At 36.4% G+C, this 22,614-nt stretch overlaps 2 protein-coding genes across 3 annotated transcripts in view; both read left to right on the top strand.

Moving 5' to 3' along the window:
* Nucleotides 1–3,274: 3,274 nt before the first annotated feature.
* Nucleotides 3,275–4,806, top strand: LOC120422648 (DNA methyltransferase 1-associated protein 1). The gene is made up of 2 exons (XM_039586153.2): nt 3,275–3,515; nt 3,572–4,806. Exons 1-2 carry the CDS (start codon nt 3,418–3,420, stop codon nt 4,803–4,805), a joined length of 1,332 nt encoding a protein of 443 aa, XP_039442087.1. The 5' UTR covers nt 3,275–3,417; the 3' UTR covers nt 4,806.
* Nucleotides 4,807–9,482: 4,676 nt separating this feature from the next.
* The window catches only part of LOC120422627 (leucine-rich repeat-containing G-protein coupled receptor 4), a 55,302-nt gene continuing 42,170 nt past the window's right edge, over nt 9,483–22,614 (top strand). The window contains exon 1 of one of the 2 annotated variants that reach the window (XM_039586122.2): nt 9,483–10,218. In XM_039586122.2, the coding sequence (XP_039442056.1) occupies nt 10,112–10,218 (107 nt within the window). In that variant the 5' untranslated portion in view covers nt 9,483–10,111. The remainder of the gene's footprint in view (nt 10,219–22,614) is intronic. The other variant, XM_039586123.2, reaches the window with a different exon arrangement.

Genomic DNA, 22,614 nt, shown 5'->3' with positions numbered 1-22,614 from the left:
AATTCTTAAATTCTTAAATTCTTAAATTCTTAAATTCTTAAATTCTCGATTAAATTTTCAAAAGGTCCTATCTGCATAGGAAACCCATGAGGGATAGGTTGTTTTGAAAATTTAATCTAGAATTCTTAAATTCTTAAATTCTTAAATTCTTAAATTCTTAAATTCTTAAATTCTTAAATTCTTAAATTCTTAAATTCTTAAATTCTTAAATTCTTAAATTCTTAAATTCTTAAATTCTTAAATTCTTAAATTCTTAAATTCTTAAATTCTTAAATTCTTAAATTCTTAAATTCTTAAATTCTTAAATTCTTAAATTCTTAAATTCTTAAATTCTTAAATTCTTAAATTCTTAAATTCTTAAATTCTTAAATTCTTAAATTCTTAAATTCTTAAATTCTTAAATTCTTAAATTCTTAAATTCTTAAATTCTTAAATTCTTAAATTCTTAAATTCTTAAATTCTTAAATTCTTAAATTCTTAAATTCTTAAATTCTTAAATTCTTAAATTCTTAAATTCTTAAATTCTTAAATTCTTAAATTCTTAAATTCTTAAATTCTTAAATTCTTAAATTCTTAAATTCTTAAATTCTTAAATTCTTAAATTCTTAAATTCTTAAATTCTTAAATTCTTAAATTCTTAAATTCTTAAATTCTTAAATTCTTAAATTCTTAAATTCTTAAATTCTTAAATTCTTAAATTCTTAAATTCATAAATTCTTAAATTCTTAAATTATTAAATTCTTATATTCTTAAATTCTTAAATTCTTAAATTCTTAAATTCTTAAATTCTTAAATTCTTAAAATTTCAAAAGAATAGTGTCCACGTGGTTTATAGATGGTCCCAATGCATCACAGCAAATTTTGGATTGTCATTTCGGTAAAATAAATAACTGAATGCGATTCAGTAATTATTATTAAGAGCTTTCCACAACTTGCACGATTGTCTAAAAATCGTTGCAATCTGCAATAACATAAATTTAAATAACTTTATAGCATTTTGAAGTCATATTTTAGGTTAGATTCCAAACTATTCAGAAAATAAAAAATAAAAGGACTTCGAATAAGCGAGTTCAAACTCTACATACATTTTTCAAATCCCTCTTTTTTAATTCCCAAATTTTTATTTTACAAATTACTCTTCTACGAATTAAGCCCATTTCTTGAGTTTTTTTTAAAGGTCCAATAAACATATGAAAGACAATAATAGCTTATAGCTCGGGTGAGTTTTTCAAAAAGCCGGAAGAGCCACCGTGACCTCCAACACTAATATTCGTTTTTCTCCAAATTGTAATAAAATTTCATTTAATTTTAGTTTGGGGCACTTGAAAGACATGTAGATGAATAATCTAAAGCAGCGGTTCTCAACCTGGGGTACATGTACCCCTGGGGGTACCACGAGCGGTCTCAAGGGGTACTGGAAGACAAACCCCGTAATGGTGGACATTTGAATGATATCCCGGACAAAATATTTGAAAGAAGCAAAAACCAACAGATTAGAAACAAAAAAATAACGCAACATTTTTTTTTGAAGATTATTTAATTTCCTTCGTTTTTGCTAATCGAAAAAAAAGCAAAGCAATCCACTTTAACGACCCCCGGGACTTTTGTGGTCTCTGTTGCAAGTTTCTGCTCATCTCTAAGCGTCCGAAGGTTATGTGTGGTGAGTCACTCAAAACCTCTTTTACACTAATGGACCGACGTTTTACTTCCCCATCCGATAGAAGGCAAATTTCGTCTCGAAAAATGCCACCGGGTCCGTCTGGGATTGAACCCAGGCCATACTGGGGTGAGAGGCTACCACGCTAACCACTGCGCCACCGGACCCGGCGCTAATCGATTATCATTAAATTTGAAAAACAACTATTTTGCATTATAGAGCGTTCTACGTGCGTATGTATTGCGTGTACGTACACGAAAATAAAGTGAGGTTAAATTTTGTCAGCCAGTAAAACCAAATGGTGCGCTAGTGTGCGTACGCGAAACGTCATGAAGCTCTAATGATTGATTCATACAAAATGGGGGCTGTCCATACACAAGTGCTATAAATATTTTCGTAAATCTGTACATTGAGATGGCATGTTCTGATCACAAATCTTTGGCAAAGTTTATGATATGGTTTTCCCAGAAACATTTTTTTTTCGAATTGTTGGCCAAGCATGATTTTAAAAAATCGACAAAACACATAGCAAATATTTAAATGAGAAAAATCGCTTGCATTCGATAAAAAAATTTCATTAATTTAAATAATGTGTACCGTTTTTTTAGATTATTGTCCTTTTTTTCTTTAAATTTCAAGCTTTAAAGAGCTCTAAAAACTTCTGTCCCTATTCATACTGTAGTCCCGATTCACCCCAGATGACGTTAAAGAATATTTTTAGAGATGCAAAATATTTGATTTTTTTAATTGGAAATAGTTACAACTCGAAAACTTAACTTTATCAAAAAGTTTTTAGTTAAATTTACAATATTTTCAATTCAGCAGGAAAGAAAAAATGAATCGAAGAAAAGTAGGGGAAGGTGGGGCAAGAGGAACAATCGCTCGTATGGCCGTATTTTTTTACAATTTTGATGTTTCCAGTATGAGGAATTGTGGCTAGTAATGCAATTAGTTGATTCTACTACCACATAACCGCCAAAACAACGTAAACGCCACGGGGCATAAGATTGAATGAATGTTTTTTTTCAAAACCTTTGTTTTATTATAATATTTGGAAAGTACAAAATAAGGCTTAGGGTTCGTTTTAAGGCTCATTTTATCAAAATGCATTTCTTGACTTTTTTTTTGATAAGGTCCTATAAACAAATGTAAACATTGAGTGTATCCCGCTTACTCCGATGGACTTTGACATAAGGTGTGAAAGGGATACACTCAATGTTTACATTTGTTTATAGGACCTTATCAAAAAAAAGTCAAGATTTTTTCCTGGATCAGTATTGTCCCTACCAATGATTTGCACCTATTATAAAGTATGTTTTATCATTTCGTTGCTTTTTATTGAAAGCTTTTCAAAAAACCTTGTTTAAGTGGGGCAAGTGTACCACATGGATTTTAAGAATGGAACAAATAACGAATTGCTGCAAAAACATATTTTATTGGGATATTGATGCATAAAAGTACTTAAAAACTGATAAAAAATGTTTAAAAAAAACTCTAGATTTGCATTGTTTGGCTTGAAATTCTTCATCATTATTTTCCGTGTCTCTTTCGATTCCGTTTTCATCCAGTTGTTTCGTTTCATCACCGTTCCTTCCCAAGTCCAAACTCGAGCTGTCAAAACAAATTTAATGTTGTTGATGCTTTCCGCGAACTTTCGCTGTTAACGTTCATCATTTTTGTAGTTTTTCAGTCTAAACTCAGTGAATTTGCGTGAAAAATCCACAAGGAAGTCTCCGCGGGCCACAGCAACCTGCTCCACGATGGCCGACGTACGGGACATTCTCGATCTGGAGCGGCCTCCGACGCCGGAGCTGACCAAGGAATCGCTGCTCGCCCGCAACAAGAAAATCTATGAAAAGTGAGTTTGATTTGATTAAATTTGTAGTTTTGGTAAAAATATGGGTTATTTTGCAGGAAACTGGCCGTGAAGCGCCCGGAGGGCATGCACCGAGAGGTTTTTGCCCTGCTGTACAATGACAACAAGGACGCGCCGCCGCTGCTGCCGACCGACACCGGAACCGGCTACAAGTCGAACAAGGCCCGGCTGGGGATGAAGAAGGTGCGCCGATGGGAGTGGGCACCGTTTACGAATCCGGCCCGCACGGACGGGGCCGTTTTCCACCACTGGAAGCGTGCGTCGGACGAGCCGAAGGAGTATCCGTTTGCCAAGTTCAACAAGCAGCTGGACATTCCGAGTTACACGATGACCGATTATAACACGCACTTGAAGACGAACTTGACCAAGTGGACGAAGCCGCAGACGGATCATCTGTTTGACTTGGCGAAGCGGTTCGACGTGAGATTTATCATTATGGCTGATCGCTGGGATAGGGCGAATTACGGAAGTAAAACGGTTGAGGACTTGAAGGAGCGTTACTACGAGGTGATTGGAATTTTGAACAAGGTCCGTGGAACTCCGGAGAAGAAGATTTTCACGTTTGACGGCGAGCACGAACGGCGCCGGAAGGAACAGTTGAAGAAATTGTTTGATCGAACTCCGAAACAAATCGAGGAAGAGCAGATGCTGTTGAACGAGCTGAAGAAGATTGAGGCACGCAAGAAGGAACGCGAGCGCAAAACGCAGGACCTTCAGAAGCTGATCTCCCAAGCGGACCAGCAACAGGCCGAGCAGCAGCAGCACCAGCAGTCCGGATCGCACAAAAAGTCCGACAAAAAGCTCAAGAAAAAGATCCAACAACAGCCGCGTCCCTCCAAGGTGGACTCCGTCGTCAGCGCTGTGGAATCGGCCGGCATCAAGTTCACCGACCTGCGCGGAACCGGCGTTTCACTGCGCTCGCAAAAGATGAAACTCCCCGCCAACGTTGGCCAAAAGAAGGCGAAAGCCCTCGAGCAGGCGCTGCAAGAGTTCAAGGTCGACCCGAATCCTCCCCCGATCGAGGAAATCTGCGTCGCCTTCAACGAACTGCGCTCCGACATGGTACTGCTGTGTGAGTTGCGAACCGCGCTGGCCACGTGCAACTTTGAGCTCGAAAGCTTGAAGCACCAGTACGAGGCGCTCTGTCCGGGCAAGACGCTCAACATTCCGGCCGCGTTGGTGGTGGTTCCGCAGACGACGGAAGAGCTGCAGGGGGGTCCCGCAGGGGGAATGGCGGATGGAGGGGACCTCGGAGTGGCGGGGTTGATTTAGGATGTAATTGACTTTGATGGTAACTTCTTCTCAATAATAAATAGTATTGATGTGAAATCTGTGTCGTCTTTTGGAGTAGAAACGAAATAAATTAAGCCCTGAAAGATTCACCAGCTTAAAAAAAAAATTAAGTGAACACAAAAAAGGTTCGCTGAATTTCATTTGGGTTTCTAAATATTATTTTAATTTTATTTTTCATTTGTCCAACCTTTAAAAAAACTCATTTAAAATGTCAATCGCACATGGGACACAAATGCATTCGATTGCACAACAATCGCACTGCGCAGCTTTTATTCGCTGAAACACCTGAACCGCGGTGGCTCAGGTGGCGTGGCGGGGCAGGGAGGGCGAATGTGTGTGAGTGGGTGGGCCACGAGACAAATGTGTACGTGCTCAATACAATAACATTTCGAGAGAGAGAGAGAGAGAAAACTCCAGAGAATCGTCACCGGAGTTGCGCTGAAGTTGCGCTGCGCGTTGAAAATAAAGGGTAATTTGTTATTGGTCGCACGTATGGCTAGTATGACCTATACTTATTTTGATCCATAAAGACTCGTCTTGCAATTACAAAAATTTTAGTACATACCCAAAAAAGTATATATCATCGCTTAAATATTCAAGTTATTGCAGTACATTAGTAAAAGTATTAGTATTAGTAAAAAAATCTTTTTCGTATAAAATTCAGATTTTTTTTAATCATATCTTGTTAGGGATCATGAATAAACCAAGTGGGTGGCCTTAAAATTTAAATTTTTGCCGGTAATTAAATCAATTTAATCTCAAAAATCATGGTACCTATCCAGATTTAGTACCTATTTTGGACCCAAGGGACATAATTAAGCTGATTTCATCCATTTCTTGGCATTTTCTTGTGATCGTTCTCTTGAAGAACAATCTTAGAACCACTATCAACTTTTTAGCACTCCATTCAAGATGAAATAGTTACATTTAATAAGTTTTTTGAGCAAAATTCAAAAAGCGTTTTCATTTTTCGTTTCACATTTCGGAATTGGCTCCAAATTACCCTACGACAGCTCAGAACGCTTCCCCAACTTACCTCTCACTAACAAAAGTTTCATAATAAAAAAACTCTTCTAAAAACTTCTAGTACTTTGGCAACAAAAAATTCAAAAAATATTATAATTGAAATTACAAGCACGAATTTCAACATTTCAATGAAAAACTCATTACAATCGATAGTTTTCAAAAATGCCGAAAAAATGTGAAAAAAAACCTTTTGCGTTTTTGTAAATGGTTCTAAACGCAGGGGAATGCATTTTAAATTGATTTCAGTTGATTGCACTTAAATTTCCATTGAAAATATGAACATTGTTGTAAAAATATTTTGTTTCCCTGTTTTTCGGGCAGAGCAAAAACTTTAAATATAATTTGTACCAGCCTAAACAGAGGTCTTGACCGAGCCACGTAGCCTAGTGGGAACGCTTCCGTCCAGTAAGCGGTAGATCGGGGTCCAAATCCCGGCTCGGACCAACACAACTGGTGATCGTTTCTCTTCTGGTTTCGATTGCTTAGTAAAGGGAAGGTAGTGTATCGTCACAAACTGGACCTTATCACGACACCTTAGGGAGGCGACCTTACATGTTAACATTAAGTTGAGAAAAAATGCCACTGAATCCGCTTTGTAAATGCCGCCCCGATACACTTCACGGGTGTTCCCCTCAGGAACAGGGAAAGATTTACTTTTTTTTTACTTAAACAGAGGTCAAACAAATTCTATAAACAAAATAACTATTTTAAAATTAATATAGAGTCAATTTTTTCAAGCACACGGTGTTAAATAGCGGGGGTCCAAATTAAGGAAAATCTTTATCCCACAATAGGTCCAACTTTTTCTGTTTAGGTCCAAAATACAGCCAAAAACTATTTGTCATTTTTCACCTGCGATAACAAACTGATAAGAGTTACACGAACAATGGGTCTTCTACAGTCATGTGCATGAAATAAGCTAGAAAATCATCCGCAAATAGCATGTGTTTGTTTAACTGTTCTTGAGAACAATTCAGAATAAGGTGGAGCTTTTCATAGTAGATCCAAAATAGGGACATCCACCTCAAATGTTTAGGTTTTTTTCTCCATTGTCGTGCACAAAAGGCCTGTTTAACAAGTTTCATCTGTTAATATATGAAGATCTGTAAATATTTTGAAAATGTTATACTGTGAAAAATAAACAGATTTATAAATTTCTAAAGCAGAAATTTCTTGGATTTTTTTCGACTTTAAAAAACAAATTTAAAATGTCAAATGCACATAGGACACGAATGATGTTTGAACGGTTTTTCAATTTTAGTGGAGTTTTGCCTTCCTCACCTTACTGAGGAAAGGCTATAAAATCACTCGAAAACTGAACTTCTCCTTAGACCTCCTAGACCCACCTTCATGTATAATACCTATCGACTCAGAATCAAATTCTGAGCAAATGTCTGTGTGTGTGGTGGTATGTTGATCAAAAAATTGTCATTCGATTATCTTGGCATTGGCTGATCCGATTTTGTCCGTTTTGGCGTCATTCGATCTGTCTTAGGGTCCCAAAAAAAAAGCAAAGTAATCCACTTTAACGACCCCCGGGTCTTTTGTGGTCTCTGTTGCAAGTTTCTGCTCATTTCTAGGCGTCCGAAGGTTATGTGTGGTGAGTCACTCAAAACCTCTTTTACGCTAATGGACCGACGTTTTACTTCCCCATCCGATAAAAGGCGTGGTCAGGCAAATCTCATCTCGAAAAATGCCACCGGGTCCGTCTGGGATTGAACCCAGGCCATACTGGGGTTTAGAGGCTACCACGCTAACCACTGCGCCACCGGACCCGGACTTAGGGTCCCATAAGTTGCTATTAAAAATTATGTGGTTTAGTTAAGTACTTCAAAAGTTATGCAAAAAAAACGATTTTAACAAAAGTCCGAAAGTGTTGAAAATAATTTGAAATGCACTTTCTAAGTTCAAAATTATATTGAGCATATTTGAGATCGATCAACAATATTTTATTTTATTGTGAATTTCCGTTATACAGTACTGCAAATAGTTTTTTTCAGCAAAAAAAAAATCGGCTGTACTTTGATATTTTGAAAACTAAAGATTGCAAAACATCTGGGGAGGTGTAAAATGCATTTTAAAACACTTTTTGTCATCCAAATGTTAAAACCTTGTTATTTAAATTTTTATATTTTTTTTTATTTGTTTGCCTTCCCTCGAAAAACATAAACTTAAAAAAATTATTGCAACGGCCTTACTAAAATTTTCACAAACGAAAATATTAAAATTTTCTTAATTTGCAATGTGGAAATTTTAGTATTTTATTCTGCGTAGATCAAACATAAGATTTAATACGAAAATTAAGGCACTTTGAGATGGTTCGGTACTTCTTCACATTTTCTAATTTTATGCAAATTTAATATAGTCTTTACATAAATCTTTTGTAAAATTTACTAACTGCTCAAAACTTTGGGTATAGTGGTCAGATCCCCAATGGATGGTTTTTCGATTACTCTTTCATCGACGAGCTGCACCAAATATTGGAGATTCAAATTCTAAAAAAAATAGGGGAAATTCAAAAAAATTTGCCAGATTTAGGATTTGTCCCTTCTTGCATTGAATTAATCGATTCTCACTTTTCAACGAGCTTTTCAAACATTTAATTTAGCAAAACGTTTGTGAAAAACTTGCTTGCTCATTGCCATTAAGCTACCGTCATCAGGGGTGAAATTGGGTCATACAAAAATGTGGAAATTTTTCTTCCAATGCAATGTCACCCCGAAAGTCGGTATTTATTATTATTCATTATTTGATGAAAACTTGTTTTAGAAGCTGTATTTGAACGTCAAAGTGCTGCACATTCTCAATTCATAAAGAAACATTAAGGTGCCCAAAAAGATACAATTTTTTTTGGGCAAAGGCACGTGAATTTGATTTCTTTTTTTTTTTTTTTTTGAAAGTATGTTCAAAGTATGTTTGGAGAATTAGCGCAATTCGTCGCTGTTGCATATGAGACCATTAATTTCCCATACAAACTGTTGAGAAAAACCTTTTTTATGTTGAAATATTACAATTTACGTGATTTTTGAGACCTCTACTTATTACGGGGGAATGAATTTTTAATATGAAATCATCTTGAAGTGTTGTGATTTGAGATTAGGGAAACACGCGTTAGACTTTGTTACACTACTTTATTGAAGATCGATTTAGGACGTCTGTTCCGGACGACGATCGGAAGACGAAAGGGAACGACAATTATACATTTGTATGCAGCTAGACTGATGCCATAATAATTACAATTCCACTACCTACTGACTCGAGGCTGGCAATACTTTAGACCATTCGAGGGACACTACACATCCCAAAAACAAATCTTGAAAGATATCATTAATTGTAATTACCTTGCAATTGTTTTGGTCATTATTTTATGCTCAGATTTACAACATTTTCAACAAAAAACTTCAACAACATTAGAACCCCGTCCACCAATTCCCAAACGTCCCTTCTCTTTTGCAGATCGCGCGCGCGCCCTCGCCCCAGTACGACTCATTTTGAGCAAACAACGACCGATTCAACAACCAGTCCGCCCAAGCAGCAACGCAACGACGACGACCAGAAAGAAGGCAAAATCAACAAAACAACTTTAACCCAGAGTCAGAGCCAGCAGAGACACAACGCGCCACATGTGGGGGGATCGTCGTCAGTCGCCTGTGCGCCGCCGCCGAGTCGCGATCAGTCCTCCTCCGCCGTTGGATTGTAGTTATTTGTCGCGGGGATTAAAGGGTTAATTTTTGGACGGAGGCTGTCGTTATCAGTTACGTTTGGAGTGACGGGGGATTGATACAAAAGGTGTTGAGTGGCTTTTTAGATAATTGGCGGAAGATTTGCAGCGAATTCCTCGAGGACAACTTTCGAATCCTGTCAACATGTGGTGAATTTGCGCGGGGTCATTTTAATGATTTAGTGCGATTGTATCGATGCTGATATGCTAATTCTACAATTTCACAAGGAAGAAAGGGAGAGCTGAGTTTCGAGTTGTCGGGTGACAAAGTGAGCTGTAATTAAGTGTGTGTGACCCAGAAGCAATCAACGAGCGTGGGGGTGTGAAGTTGGAATTCCATCGCTTATAATTATTAAAGGCCGGAGTTAATTAATGCGCGCCAACGATAACGTGCACAACATGTGAGCGATTCGCGCGGGTGAAGAAGCACATCGCAGTTCGAAGTTAGTTGGGACTAAACCAACCCAAAATCCCAACCAAAAAAAGAAAGAAGAAAGAGAAATTTGTGGCACGTGCGTGGGTGCGTTGCTGTTGATTGATGATCGCGAACATGGATTGGCCGCGATCGGAACGGCAGGGCTGCTGCCATCATCGGTGGAACCGGTTAAACCGACGAGCTACCGCCAGCGCCGGTCATCAGTCAAGGTAATTATCCGATCGTTATGAGAAACTACAGAAAAACTCTGCCAACAAAGTGTGGAGTTTGTGTGATACATATGCTGATCGCTAAGGAAATGTTCTTCAAAGCTGTGGGTGTTGACTCGGTCACAAGTTGAAGTTTGAAAGATCTAAAAAGAAGTTGGCCAGGGCACCAGCCAGCAGTGTGCAAACCCACGCACATGGCACTCGTGGGTCGTTGTTTCTTTGCGGGCTGGAAACAGTCTGTTGAAGTTTTGCTTTGATTTTGATTGGTTTATGTGAGCGACGTCAAGGCAGGGTTTGGTGAGAACGCTTGGGTGGTCCACATTGACGATTTTGGATTAAATAAAAACCAAGGGTCCTGATTGCTCCAAAAAGAATCAGTCACTCGCGAGCACAAATCCAGAATTTTTTTATAAGGTCCTTTAAACATATGGAAGACAATAGCTTATAGGACCTTTTAAAAAAAAACTGCTCTGATGTATTCCTACCGTTTATCACTTCCACACTAATCGCTACTGAAAACTCTCTCTTTGCTCTCCCTCTCACTCCAATTGGGTAGTACAGCGATTGGTTCAGAGAGACCAATATTGTTAAGTCGCTCAAAGCTGACTGAAAATGGTTTGCGATCGGCTTTGCTTTGATCATTTAAGAAATTCTGGAGCAACACGAGAAAAGGGCGCATAAGCATTTTGACATCTAGAACTATTTTGCAAATTCCGAGCCAACAGGTAACTTTTTCACAAAACTCGATGTGTTAAACAATAGCTGGCCTTTTCAGCTACCATCTAACGTAGCGAGTTTTGTTAAATAGTTACCTGTTGTTTCGGAATTTGCAAAATAGTTCTAGCTGTCAAAATGCTTATGCGCCCTTTTCAAATGTTGCTCCAGAATTGGTTAAAATGATTAAAATGATGTCAATAATATTTTGCAATTTTGTTGTTTACACAACACCAAAGACACATTTAACAATCAAATTCTAAATGATGGCAAAGAAATTCACGAAGGAAAAGAAATTCACGAAGTATTTGTTTCGCTGAGTGAAGCTGGCAGCCAATGCGTCGTGTTCGCTCGCGAATGGTTGCGCGCTAGTCGGCAAAGATTCTTTCGGTGATGAGGGAGTGATTTCTGATCTTTGAACTGAAAAACAGGACCCCTAAAAAAAACTATTAATATTTTTTTTTATAAAGAAAAGTATTTTTTTTAGAAATTATCTATATATATAAAAATTACGACGGTTTTGTTCGAACGCGAATCAATTCAACACGGAACGTCGGATCGAGGTGCTCTTTGTTGCGTACACAGCAAATAAAGTAGTAATCGAGCTGCGTGTAAAAGGCCTGGGTGTAAAATAAATTTTGCATTATTTTATGAAATTCTGTGTAATATTACACCCTGAAATATGTAGCCCATCAGTATGGGATACCTACTTGACCGAAATGTCAAGCTCATATATACGTTTATCCTTTCCATTTTTCATCGGTCTGATGGCCGAGTGGGCTAAGGCGCTAGTCCTTACTGTTGGTGCTTGGTTTGAATCCCGTCGGTTGCAACTTTTTTTTTGTGTTTACAAAATTTTACATGCAGTGTGTAATATTAAGTGTCTTTTTTTACGAAGGTGATGTGCATGCTTTTGCATGCGATTTTACCATCGGATTTTTTGCTGTGTAGGGTTCGTATAAGTCCAAGGATGGTTCTTACGCCAAAAAGTGACAACTTTAGCCACTCTGGAACAGATTCCGGAAAATTTGCACATTGTATGGGAAAAGTTACGTAAAATCAAATTTGGTCACAGGAGGCTGAATAAGCCAAAAAGTTTAAAACGTCAACAAACGAAAAAAAATGCAGAACGAAGTTTGTCGGGTAAGGCTTGTTTTTTATAAAATAGCATGAATTGAACCTCTGTATATAAACGGTGACAACAATGCTTCGGTTTTTATTTAATATCTCAGGATTGAAATCGAATTTTCTAGTCTAATTATTCGCTCTACAGCATTGTCTTGGCGTTCTCGATTGCGAGATTCCTACTCGAAACTAGGTGTTCGAAGGCTTGATTGTTAAGGCAATTGCAAACCTCTTTTTACACCTTAGCTTCCTTCCACCCCGGCATTCGAACTGACGACCTTTGGATTGTTAGTCCAATTGCTTACCAGCGACTCCACCGAGACAGGACCCAGGGAGACGACTCCTACACCTGGACTGAGCTAACGACCTAACCATTATTAGGTTAGTCCGGGGCCAACATTTACTTCCCGTCCGACGGAAGGCGTGATCAGACAAATCTCGTCTCGTCTGAAATCGAATTATGGGGATCTAGAGCGTCCAATTTCCCGGGGTTACAAAATTCCCGGGAAACGGGAAATTTTCAACAAATTTCCCGGGAAATCCCGGGAATTCCCGGGAAATTTGAAATTTAACCAACATTATTCTGATCCTGATCAATATTTTGCAACGCAATTTTATAGAACAGCAACCTTAATGGTCAACATAAGTGTGAGGATCAATTAATGGCTTGAATGCTTGTAAAAAAACATCCAACTTTGAGAAAATATAAAAAAAATTATGCTGACTTTAAATCGTAGTAAATAAAAAAAATAGTATTTTTTGTTGAGAAGTATTTGTTTAATCAAAGTGTCTGAACAGTGAAAATCTATGCTCCACAACCATAAAAGTGTTTTAAATTTGTCTTAGTGACCATAAAGTTAAACGAAAAAAAAAAATCTTGCAGAAATAATATCATGGCAAATCATTAAATTTGCCTTAAAACTCTAATTTGCAGCGCTTTTTTACTTGAAACACTATTCAATGAAATCACAACTCAAAATATATGAAGCGAGTTTTTGAAATATGGTTGCATTCTTTGGGTAAATTTCATATTATACGAAGTTGTTTTCTAACGATTTTTCATGGTTTCATTTATGATATGATTTTAGGTATATTAAATATTTTCAATGTGTAAAAGTGGTTGAAAATAAACAATATTTTTTTCATATATAACCCTCTTACGCCCTTGGTAGCTCACGTGCTTCATAAATCTATAACTTCAAACTGTACTTTTAAATTTTTTTAAGTTTCATTATATCAATGCAATTTCGATCCATTTTGGTCAAGGTAATTAAAATTGTTGAACAAATCTCAAATTTAATCTTGGCCGGAAAAGGTAACTATCTTATTTTAAAATTATTTAACAAGAAAATCGTTAAAATGAGTTGTCAAAAATAAAATAGTTAATATTCATTCCATAATATCGTATGTTTTGTTGTCCAACATGTAAGCAAACAATATTCCTAGTTGCGAATGCTCCAAAATAAATTATATCTGAATCAAACCTTGATATGCAATTTACAGACAAGCTTATTAGTTCATTATGAACAGTCGATTGAAATGAATAAAATCAAATAAGGTTCTCTCATTATTTTTTCTTGTATATTTTCAAAATATTGGTGCCAAAAAGTTAGGAAAATGTATACTTCCGCTTGAATTTCGGGAATTCCCGGGAAATTTACAAATTTCCCGGGAAACGGGAAATATTTTTTTCCGGGAAATCCCGGGAATTCCCGGGAAATTTTTTCCCGGGACGGGAAATTGGACGCTCTATGGGGATCTGAAAATGTCAAAAGGTAAGAGATTGAGAGCTGCAAAAAATGGCGTTTTTAACTCAAAATGCACGTCCGACAAGATAGTACGACAACGACGATATGCTGGTTCATTTTGGAGTAGAAATTCGCAAAATTAAATAAAATTCAGAGCATTTTAGAGAGAGGATCAATGTTCCCTGAAATTGATGGACAACTTCAACTTTTGATTTTTAAATATTAAGTAATTCGACGTCAACATTTCAAATAGCATCAAGTACAAACCATGCGTTTTGAGAAAAAAAAGCGCATTGTAATGTTAAGCATCAATTTATAATTATATCAAACGATAAAAGAAACGTCGCTTTTATCGATATTTGATCATCCATATTCAGTTAAACATAAATTGAGTCATTTTGTTTAAAGGAAGATTTTGTTTCTATCAATTTATTCAAAATCATATATTAAACAAACTTAACTTAGGTAACTTTTGTTCATTTCTAGTGGAAATGTATCATATTAAGAGAACTTTCAGAATTGCAAATGTACATGATGCCTCTTGAAATGTTGCCGTCATTGTAATATTCAAGTAAAATTTGAACAAATAACATCATAAGATCAAAAATATTGATTTAAACAAAATAAATTTGTTTTTTTTTTAATTTCAATGATCTAACCAATTTTGCAAACTTCAAACAGGACAATTTGTATCGCCATACCCCCCTAAAGTGTCCACGTGGTTTATGAATGGCCCCAAATCTGTAAACGTATGTCATTTCTGTGGAATTGTTTATTGTTTCTTAGATCTAGGAGGAATTTTAATTAAATTTAAACAAACATACTAAAAATACTCCAATTGGGATCAAATTTAGTTTGGGGTTTTTTATGGTTTGATAATCTTAACCAAAATATAATTGTCCTGAAAAATGACGATTATCGGAAAATGTCTTAAAGCGTTGTTTTTAAATTCAAATTTCCACAGCAAATAAAACAAATCTTTGCTATCCATGTAAAAGAAATACTACTGTAGCTTGAATTACTTAACAATTTTCGCGCCACCCCAACTTGGCTAAGACGACCCCTCTTACCCACAAGCTAACAAAAAATACATGTCTAGTTGTCTTTACCAACGACACCCTATTAAATTTTTTAGCCAAATCGGAACCAATGTACCAAAAGTTTGCAAAATATTTTTCGATTTAATAAGTCCAATGCATTTTTAAATTATTGTTTTTACCGCCACCTCTCCTATCCCCTTTCCAAATTTTAACAAAAAATAATGGAGCAAATAAATACATTTCTTAAAATATTAATTTTTGATGATTTCTTTTAAATCGATTGTTAACTTTTAACATTCAATTAGGGCACGTCTAGTCTCTTTACATTTTTTGAAATTCGAGATAACATACTTTTTTTTGTTTTTTTACCAACCTTGCTCAAAGCCGAAAAAAATTGCTAGCCTACATGCAAAAAAATCCAAGCGTTATTTTTACATTTATAACAAATATTGCATGTTGCATTTCTCGTTAGCTTTAATTTGCCATACCTTTCTTGGAAATCACAAAATATTTAAGTAAATCAATAAGAAACAATATTTTTCAAATGTGTTTTTGTATGATTGTAAAAAAAGATAATATTTAATTTACTAGGACATTATTTTGTATACAAAATAAATTCCATGCTACTTTAGCTCTATTCGCAATTCTATTTAATCTATTTGTGTATTTGCTAAATTTAAAAAAAACCGAGCCATTAGTTTAACGCGAAATAAACTAGTTCCACAGATTTTTTTTTATTTTTTGTCTTTTTAGGCTGTACAAAAAACTATACCTTTCTTACTTAGGCGTATTTCTGGATTTATTAATGTTTGTAAATGTCCAATAAACCATATTTTTTTTGCTTTTGTTTTAAAAGCCGCCTTGTGTCAGGGGTATTCAAAAACACCCAAAAAGCTAAAAAATATGGTTTGTTGGACCTTTTTGTTTGGTTGATGTTCTAGAGTTTTGTATAAAGAACCAACACACGTTTTGACAAAATTTTCTCAAAAATCCTTCAAGCATCTTTTCGCAACCACAACAACTTTAAAAAGTTGTTGCGACCACTACTGCGCCAACGAAAAGACCTCAACCGCGCTTCCGCATGTAGGTGTTTTTTTACTTTTCTTTCTCCCGCAGGACCACCTCCTCTCCTGCCCCAGTGGGGGGTGCCTCAATATAGCCTGGAGGGAGGGCAGCGACCACAATTCCGTGGGGGGACACATATCTACATATTTATTGTTGGTTTATTATCCTCCCCGCGAAACGCGACCATAATAAAAAAAAAAATAATATAAAAATATCGCCGTTTGGAAAGTGGAGTGAAATGATGAACGACGACGACGAAGGTGAAATGCAACTTTGTTGCTGCTTTTGGTTCTATAGGGTATGAGGGCCAATTGTTGACATTTTTATTACACTACTTATGCCGATGAGCACGTTTTATTGGTCTAATTTCGACTTTACAACTCACACGAATGGGTTGAAAACAAAATATGTTGTTCGTCAGTGTGACCTTAAAGTTCGGTGAGAATGCATTTAATCGCTCCGAAGTTCACTGAGTTGACAACCGAGCTTAACGCGATAGTCAGCGTGACGTTTTTTAATGATCCCCCTTTTCTCTTCGCTATCTTTATTGCTTGCCTAATGGTTTTATTAGAAGGTGTAAATTTCCGGAAGATTTGTTCAATTTGTAGACAGTGAAGCTTTCTTTTGGGAATTGACGTGTGAGTTTTGAGTCGTTAAGCGTTTAGCTTCAACATTAAGATGTTCATTACTATAATTGTAGTTAGTAAAGCAAGCTGATTCTTAAATTGTTTTCATTGCGAGTAAAATTAGTGATGATTCATCAGCTTAGTTTCCATTTGATCACCTTATTTTAATTCTTTGTTCCTCAGCAGGTCAACTCCTGAATCATCACCGCGTCACCCGTCGTCATCTAGTGTCGCGTAAATAAGACATTACGACCCGTAAGCGTCAGTCTGGAAAACGTTAATTGAATATCCCACTCACACTAAAGTACAACGCACAGGGCACAGAGAGTGCCGAATGCATTTAGCCGACGAGACACCATTAAACCATTCCAGGTTACAACGACGACGCACGATTAAAGTTAATGGTGCGCGAAAAGTAGTTAAACTTAAAACTGCTGATCGGGCCCGTTTGCTTGATTTTTTTATGCAACTGAGGTTTCTTTTGGTACAAAAGATGCAATGATTCATTAAACAATCAGGATCTAGATTTTTCAAAAGAATTATTCTTAATTAAAGAGAAATTCGTTTTTATGAAAAGAATTCCAATCTGTGGTCCCAAAATTTAAAATTTGCGGAAAGTTTTAATGTGTCCTATTTGATTAAAAATACAAATATGAACGTTAAACAGTGTATTTGAAAAAACCCTTAATTTTCAGCAATAATATTTTTTTCCTCCTGATTCTATGAGATTTTTTTTTTAAAAGAGATGGACCTGGATGAATTTATGAAAACTAAACAAAATTTTCATCAAAGTTGTCGTTTTCGTAAGTTATCGAAATACGATAAGTCTCTCAGCGTTGACCGACTATAACACATTTAATATAACTTATTAAAAGGAAATCATTCAAACAAATTCTACTTTTAAGCATAAAAAACTCAAATTAAAACAAGATATCGAACTCAAATTGCCATAATAAGCAATATATTACAGTGGACTCTCTCGTTGTCGATATTGAAGGGACCGTCGAAAGCGGGAGTTATCAAATTATAGAACGAAAAATCAAAGCAATCTATTTGAAGGGACTGCAAAATTTATTGTTAGCTGGAGCAATATTGATATCGAGAAGATCGACAGCCAGAGAGTCCACTGTATATGTATTATAAAATAACGCAAACTTTTAAATTTTCACAAAAAACGTATTTAATTTTCAACACAAATTTTCACGATTCGCATGGGTGATTGTTTTAATTAAAATTGCAACAGAATTTCAAATGTTGATTTGCAATTTTTAAATATCGTAAACTTTCATAGTTTATTTCATCCAACAATTAACCAAATTTAAGTCATTAGAGAAATATGGTATTTTGTGAGAATTTTGTATTTTAATACTTTAAAATCAAATCTATTGAAAATCAATGCAAAATATTTCGACGTTTAATACCTGTACTCCAATTTGATTAAAAAATAGTATTTTCAATATAATACGGTATTTTATTTTAAAAAAATAGTGTTTATCAGTAAAAACTCTGACTTAACAAATTAAAAAGCAAATCGCGTCTTTTGAAATCCACATTTCCATTTATTAATGTTTAAGCATCTTAGAAAAGCGGTGTGCTGTGAAAAATTTAGAAAAAAACGAAGTTGACATTATAGCTGTCGGCCACCATTGCTAGTACCAACCACTAGTGTCTTCCTTTTATCTACAAGGACTTCGCCGCCCTGGGCTCCTAAGTGTATGAAAGTATGGCACGGAGCGACGGCGCCGAATACCCATATTCACACAAAGAATTTTAGAGCGCCCGCCGCGGGATTCGAACCGGCGACCTCTGGATTGAGAGTCCAGTGCGCGGTCCGATTGATCCACACGGGCGGGACAAATTTAGAACTTTATACTAAAAAAAACTGCCGGGTCCGGTGGTTTAGTGGTTAGCTTGGTAGCCTATAAACCCCAGTAAGGAGGCCTGGGTTCAATCCCAGACGGACCCGGTGGCATTTTTCTAGATGAGATTTGCCTGATCACGCCTTCTATCGGATGGGGAATTAAAACGTCGGTCCATTTGCGTAAAAGAGGTTTTGAGTGACTCACCACCAAGCTTCCCATGCGCCAGTGCCAACGCACACCGCGGGTTTGGTTTTCTAGCTTCGGTACGAGTCTGAACCCATTGTGTGTTGGTATTTTGGTTCATCGTACCAGCGCACCACGACAATCTCGGCTCGTCGCCTCGGTTGTGTGTCTGGCACTCACTCGAGGCATGAACCCAGCGAGCCGTGGTACGCGCCGTGGTATTGAAACCGGTTTGTACCGCCAGCGCGTACCACGGCACGTACCTCGGCTCGTACCGAGTGAAGCATCTTGGTTCATACGCTGGGTTCATGCCTCGGGTGAGTGCTAGACACACAACCGAGGCGACGAGCCGAGATTGTCGTGGTGCGCTGGTACGTTGAACCAAAATACCCTCGGCTCGAGAGAGTCGGGTACGGGTGTGAACCGAACAAAGCAGGCGCAAAGCAAAACCGAGGTACAAGTGAACCGCGTGTACCGCACGGTGCAGGGAAGCTTGCTCGCCAAACATAACCTTCGGACGCCTAGAAATGAGCAGAAACTTGCAACAGAGACCACAAAAGACCCGGAGGTCGTTAAAGTGGATTTCTTTTTTTTTACTTAAAAAAAACTTATCCAGCGAAAATTGATGCAAAATGTTGCATCTTTTTATGCACATATTTTTAATTATGAAGAATCTGTATTTAAAAAAAGGTTTTGGTGATTATTTAAGTATTTATAAGCAAAACTCTTTTGTATCGGAAATAATCACAAATTTGGCTTCGTTTGATTCCAATATTTAAAATAATGAAAATCGTAGTATTTCATTAAATAAAGTTCTAAATTTTGCGTCACTTGAAAACCATATTGCAAATTTTGAAAATTTGAGTATTTTTAATAAAAATACGATGTGTTGTAAAAATAAAGTAAAAGTTTTACAAAAATTTTGCGTTGTTAGAAACCTATTGCAAATTATGAAAAATTGATTGTTAAAAAAAAGTTTTATGTTTAAGTTTTTGAGTACTTGTACTTTTGAACTTACTAGATTTTAAAAAGAAAAACAAAAAGCTTTCAAATTCTGAGAAGATTTGGTTTGAAAAAAAAAATCTTTATATGAAATTACTTTAAACGAGTTTTCGGCACTTATCGTTGATAACTTATCGCCGATAGAATTACTTTATTGAGATAACGATATTTCCTTTATTTGATTAGAAATGCATAAATAAACGTAATACAATGAATTCGAAATAGATTTCACCAGATTTCTCAACGATTTTTCTTTGTTCCACTGATCATTAGGAAAAAAAATATGGGCAGAGGGGGTCAAAAACTTGAAATAAAATTAGCATTGCTGTTATAATGAAAATTTTAAACAATTTTATAAATATAATAAGTTTCATAGATGATAACTGATTCATAAAAAAACAATAAAATTATGCTTTGCACAACATTTTTAATATATTTCTACGATAGTTTGATCAACACTATTTGAAACATAAATTTAAACCTTGCACTGTGTATAAAGTGAAAATGTATGCACTTGTAATAAAAAGATCGCTCGACAAAGATGTCCGATTTGCATTTTAAATCGGATGACTGCAGCATTTCGTCGTTTGAATGCATCCCCACCAGCGGTAACCTCCCGTCTCCTTTCTGTTCTTCCGCTGATTCCTCAGAGCTGTCTGCCCTGTAGTGCGTCCATCCCGGGAAATCCCGGGACAAAATTCCCGGGATTTTTCCAAAACCGGGAATTCCCGAATCCCGGGATTTTCTATAATTTGTCCCGGGAATTCCCGAAAATTAAAAAAAACTAATTTCTGGAAATTCAGATTTGATTGGGTAAAAGATCAACAGTTAAAAACCTCATAATCGATAATAATTTTAAAACATTATAATTTGAATTCGGCATATATCAGCATTAATTTGGTTCATAAGGGAAAACTGTTAAAATTTTAGTTTACTGATCGCAAGAATGCCTTATGTTTTAAATATTTCCTATTTGATTTTATATATTTTTAAAAGATTGATATTTCTACCTATATTTATGATTTAAGATTTGGAAAAAAACAAATCAAATTATTTTTCATCAAACACTGGCATGTGGGGCAAATTAGCCATTTTTTGCATGATGTTTTGAATGGCTTGAATGGCAGGAACAAACAAAACAATTTCACAGAACAAGGATTTGCAAATTTATTGCTCTAAAATCTCCTTACATATTCATACTGCTTTTCAGTTTTTTCCTAGTTGGCGGTAGTAACTTAATGAATTTTTTTTTGCGAAAGTTTTTTTTTGCGAATGTTGAACTTTTAGGCGCTAGTATCAATTAGTTATTTTTTTTTTAATTTTAACGGTGAATTTATTAAACATATGGATGTTTGCAAAAAATCCATTCAAAAGGCGTTTATTCGGGATTGCAAAAAATGTTGTAAGCAACTTGTTGTAAAACTTGTTTTTTCAAGCACTTGTCGTATTTCACGCCCAGACCCATCGTCACCCCTGAAGACGGTATCATTAGTTTTCAAAAAATATGAGATTTCAACTGTTCATGTAAATTTCACTTGAATTCAAAATAATTTTAATTGATCCAAATCGGGCTAAAAGTGATAATAAATTCAGGAAAATGCAATTGTTTTTACTTGAATGCACTTCTATTTTCAGTAAACATTCTAAGTATTGTGTTGTGGGCAATTTTAAAGGAGAAAAAAGCTTAAAATAAAATTCATTCGTCTAAATCCCTGCAAACTTACTTTCCGATGCTGAACTTTGTTCTTTTTACTTCAATTATTTATTCAGAGCATTCGTTTCTTATAAATGTTGTTAAAAATCTATTTAAATGTGTTCCCTTCTAATTTTAGTAATCAACTAAAGAGTTAAAAAAGTTAATATAATTTTTTCAATTGAATACTTATTAAATTTACATTTAAACTTTTTGGATAAAATATATTTTTCAAGTTTGTTATTTTTATGCATTGAATTCAAAAACTCCTTGAATTCCATAGTATTCCGCGGAAAATGAGAAATTTCACGATTTTAACGCTGTCCGCGAAATCATGAAAATTCAGTAACCCTAATTATCATCAATTAATATGATTGAGCTAATTCTATGATTTTAAGCTTCAAAAACATAACAAATATAATGAAAATAGAGATTTTATGACTGTTTCAAAAATTTCCCGGGATCCCGGGAATTCCCGGGATTCCGAAAATATTTTTCCCGTTTCCCGGGAAATTCAAAACCCGGGAAATTTGGACGCCCTACTGCCCTGTAACGATCAGAGCACCAGGAGTTCGTCAGCCGTTGATTTCTCGATGATGCATCGCCCATCCAAGTTTCGTCGCACAAAATGTGCGCAAAAGAAACCGGTACCCTCCGCCAACACACGGGCACAGTTCTAGCAAGTTCCGCCGATTGTTTGTCAGTGTGACACACTGTCAAAGTCGGTACTCAAGAACAGCCCTGATGCCTTTCCAATGTTCTGAAGAGTCGCGGGTCCTCTTCGAAAATCTCCCAAAATTCGGTAACCATTTGATGTGTTAGTCATGCACTCGATGATGTGACGGGTTGTCAGCCCCGCGAGAAGATCTCTCCAAAATGTGACCTTTGTTTGCTGTTGCCTCCTACTACAGCTTTGGAGAGGTCCTAAGCCCCCAATATCTCAACCCACTCGTCGTCGTCAACGCCGTCATGTGCTTGGGGATATCATCCTACGCACCAAACAAAGACACGCGCCTCGGAGTTCAGTTCAGCGCCACGATGTCGACATGATCATTTATTTCTCGTAACCAACAACCAGTTTATGGATGCTGAGCTGAACCGTACCGCGTTGCGTTGGGTTGCGCAGATTTGATCCGCTCTAGACTGATTGGCCCGCGCGCATGGAGTACCAACCTATCTGCTGCTGATTAGTGGGTGTCAACAAGGATTGCCACGTTCTCGGGTCAACCTCCTACGCGCAAGAGTTGAGGCAGCGACGACGCGTACTTGAGAGTTGAGTACACCTCGGACTTTGTTGATGGTTGGGTCGGGTGTCTCGATTTGTGAAACACTGTTGGG

This window comes from Culex pipiens, chromosome 3, assembly GCF_016801865.2.
Source record: "Culex pipiens pallens isolate TS chromosome 3, TS_CPP_V2, whole genome shotgun sequence".
NCBI classification, from domain to species: Eukaryota; Metazoa; Arthropoda; class Insecta; order Diptera; family Culicidae; genus Culex; species Culex pipiens.
Note: the sequence above shows the minus strand (reverse complement) of the source record. Positions and strands in the feature narration are given on the sequence as shown.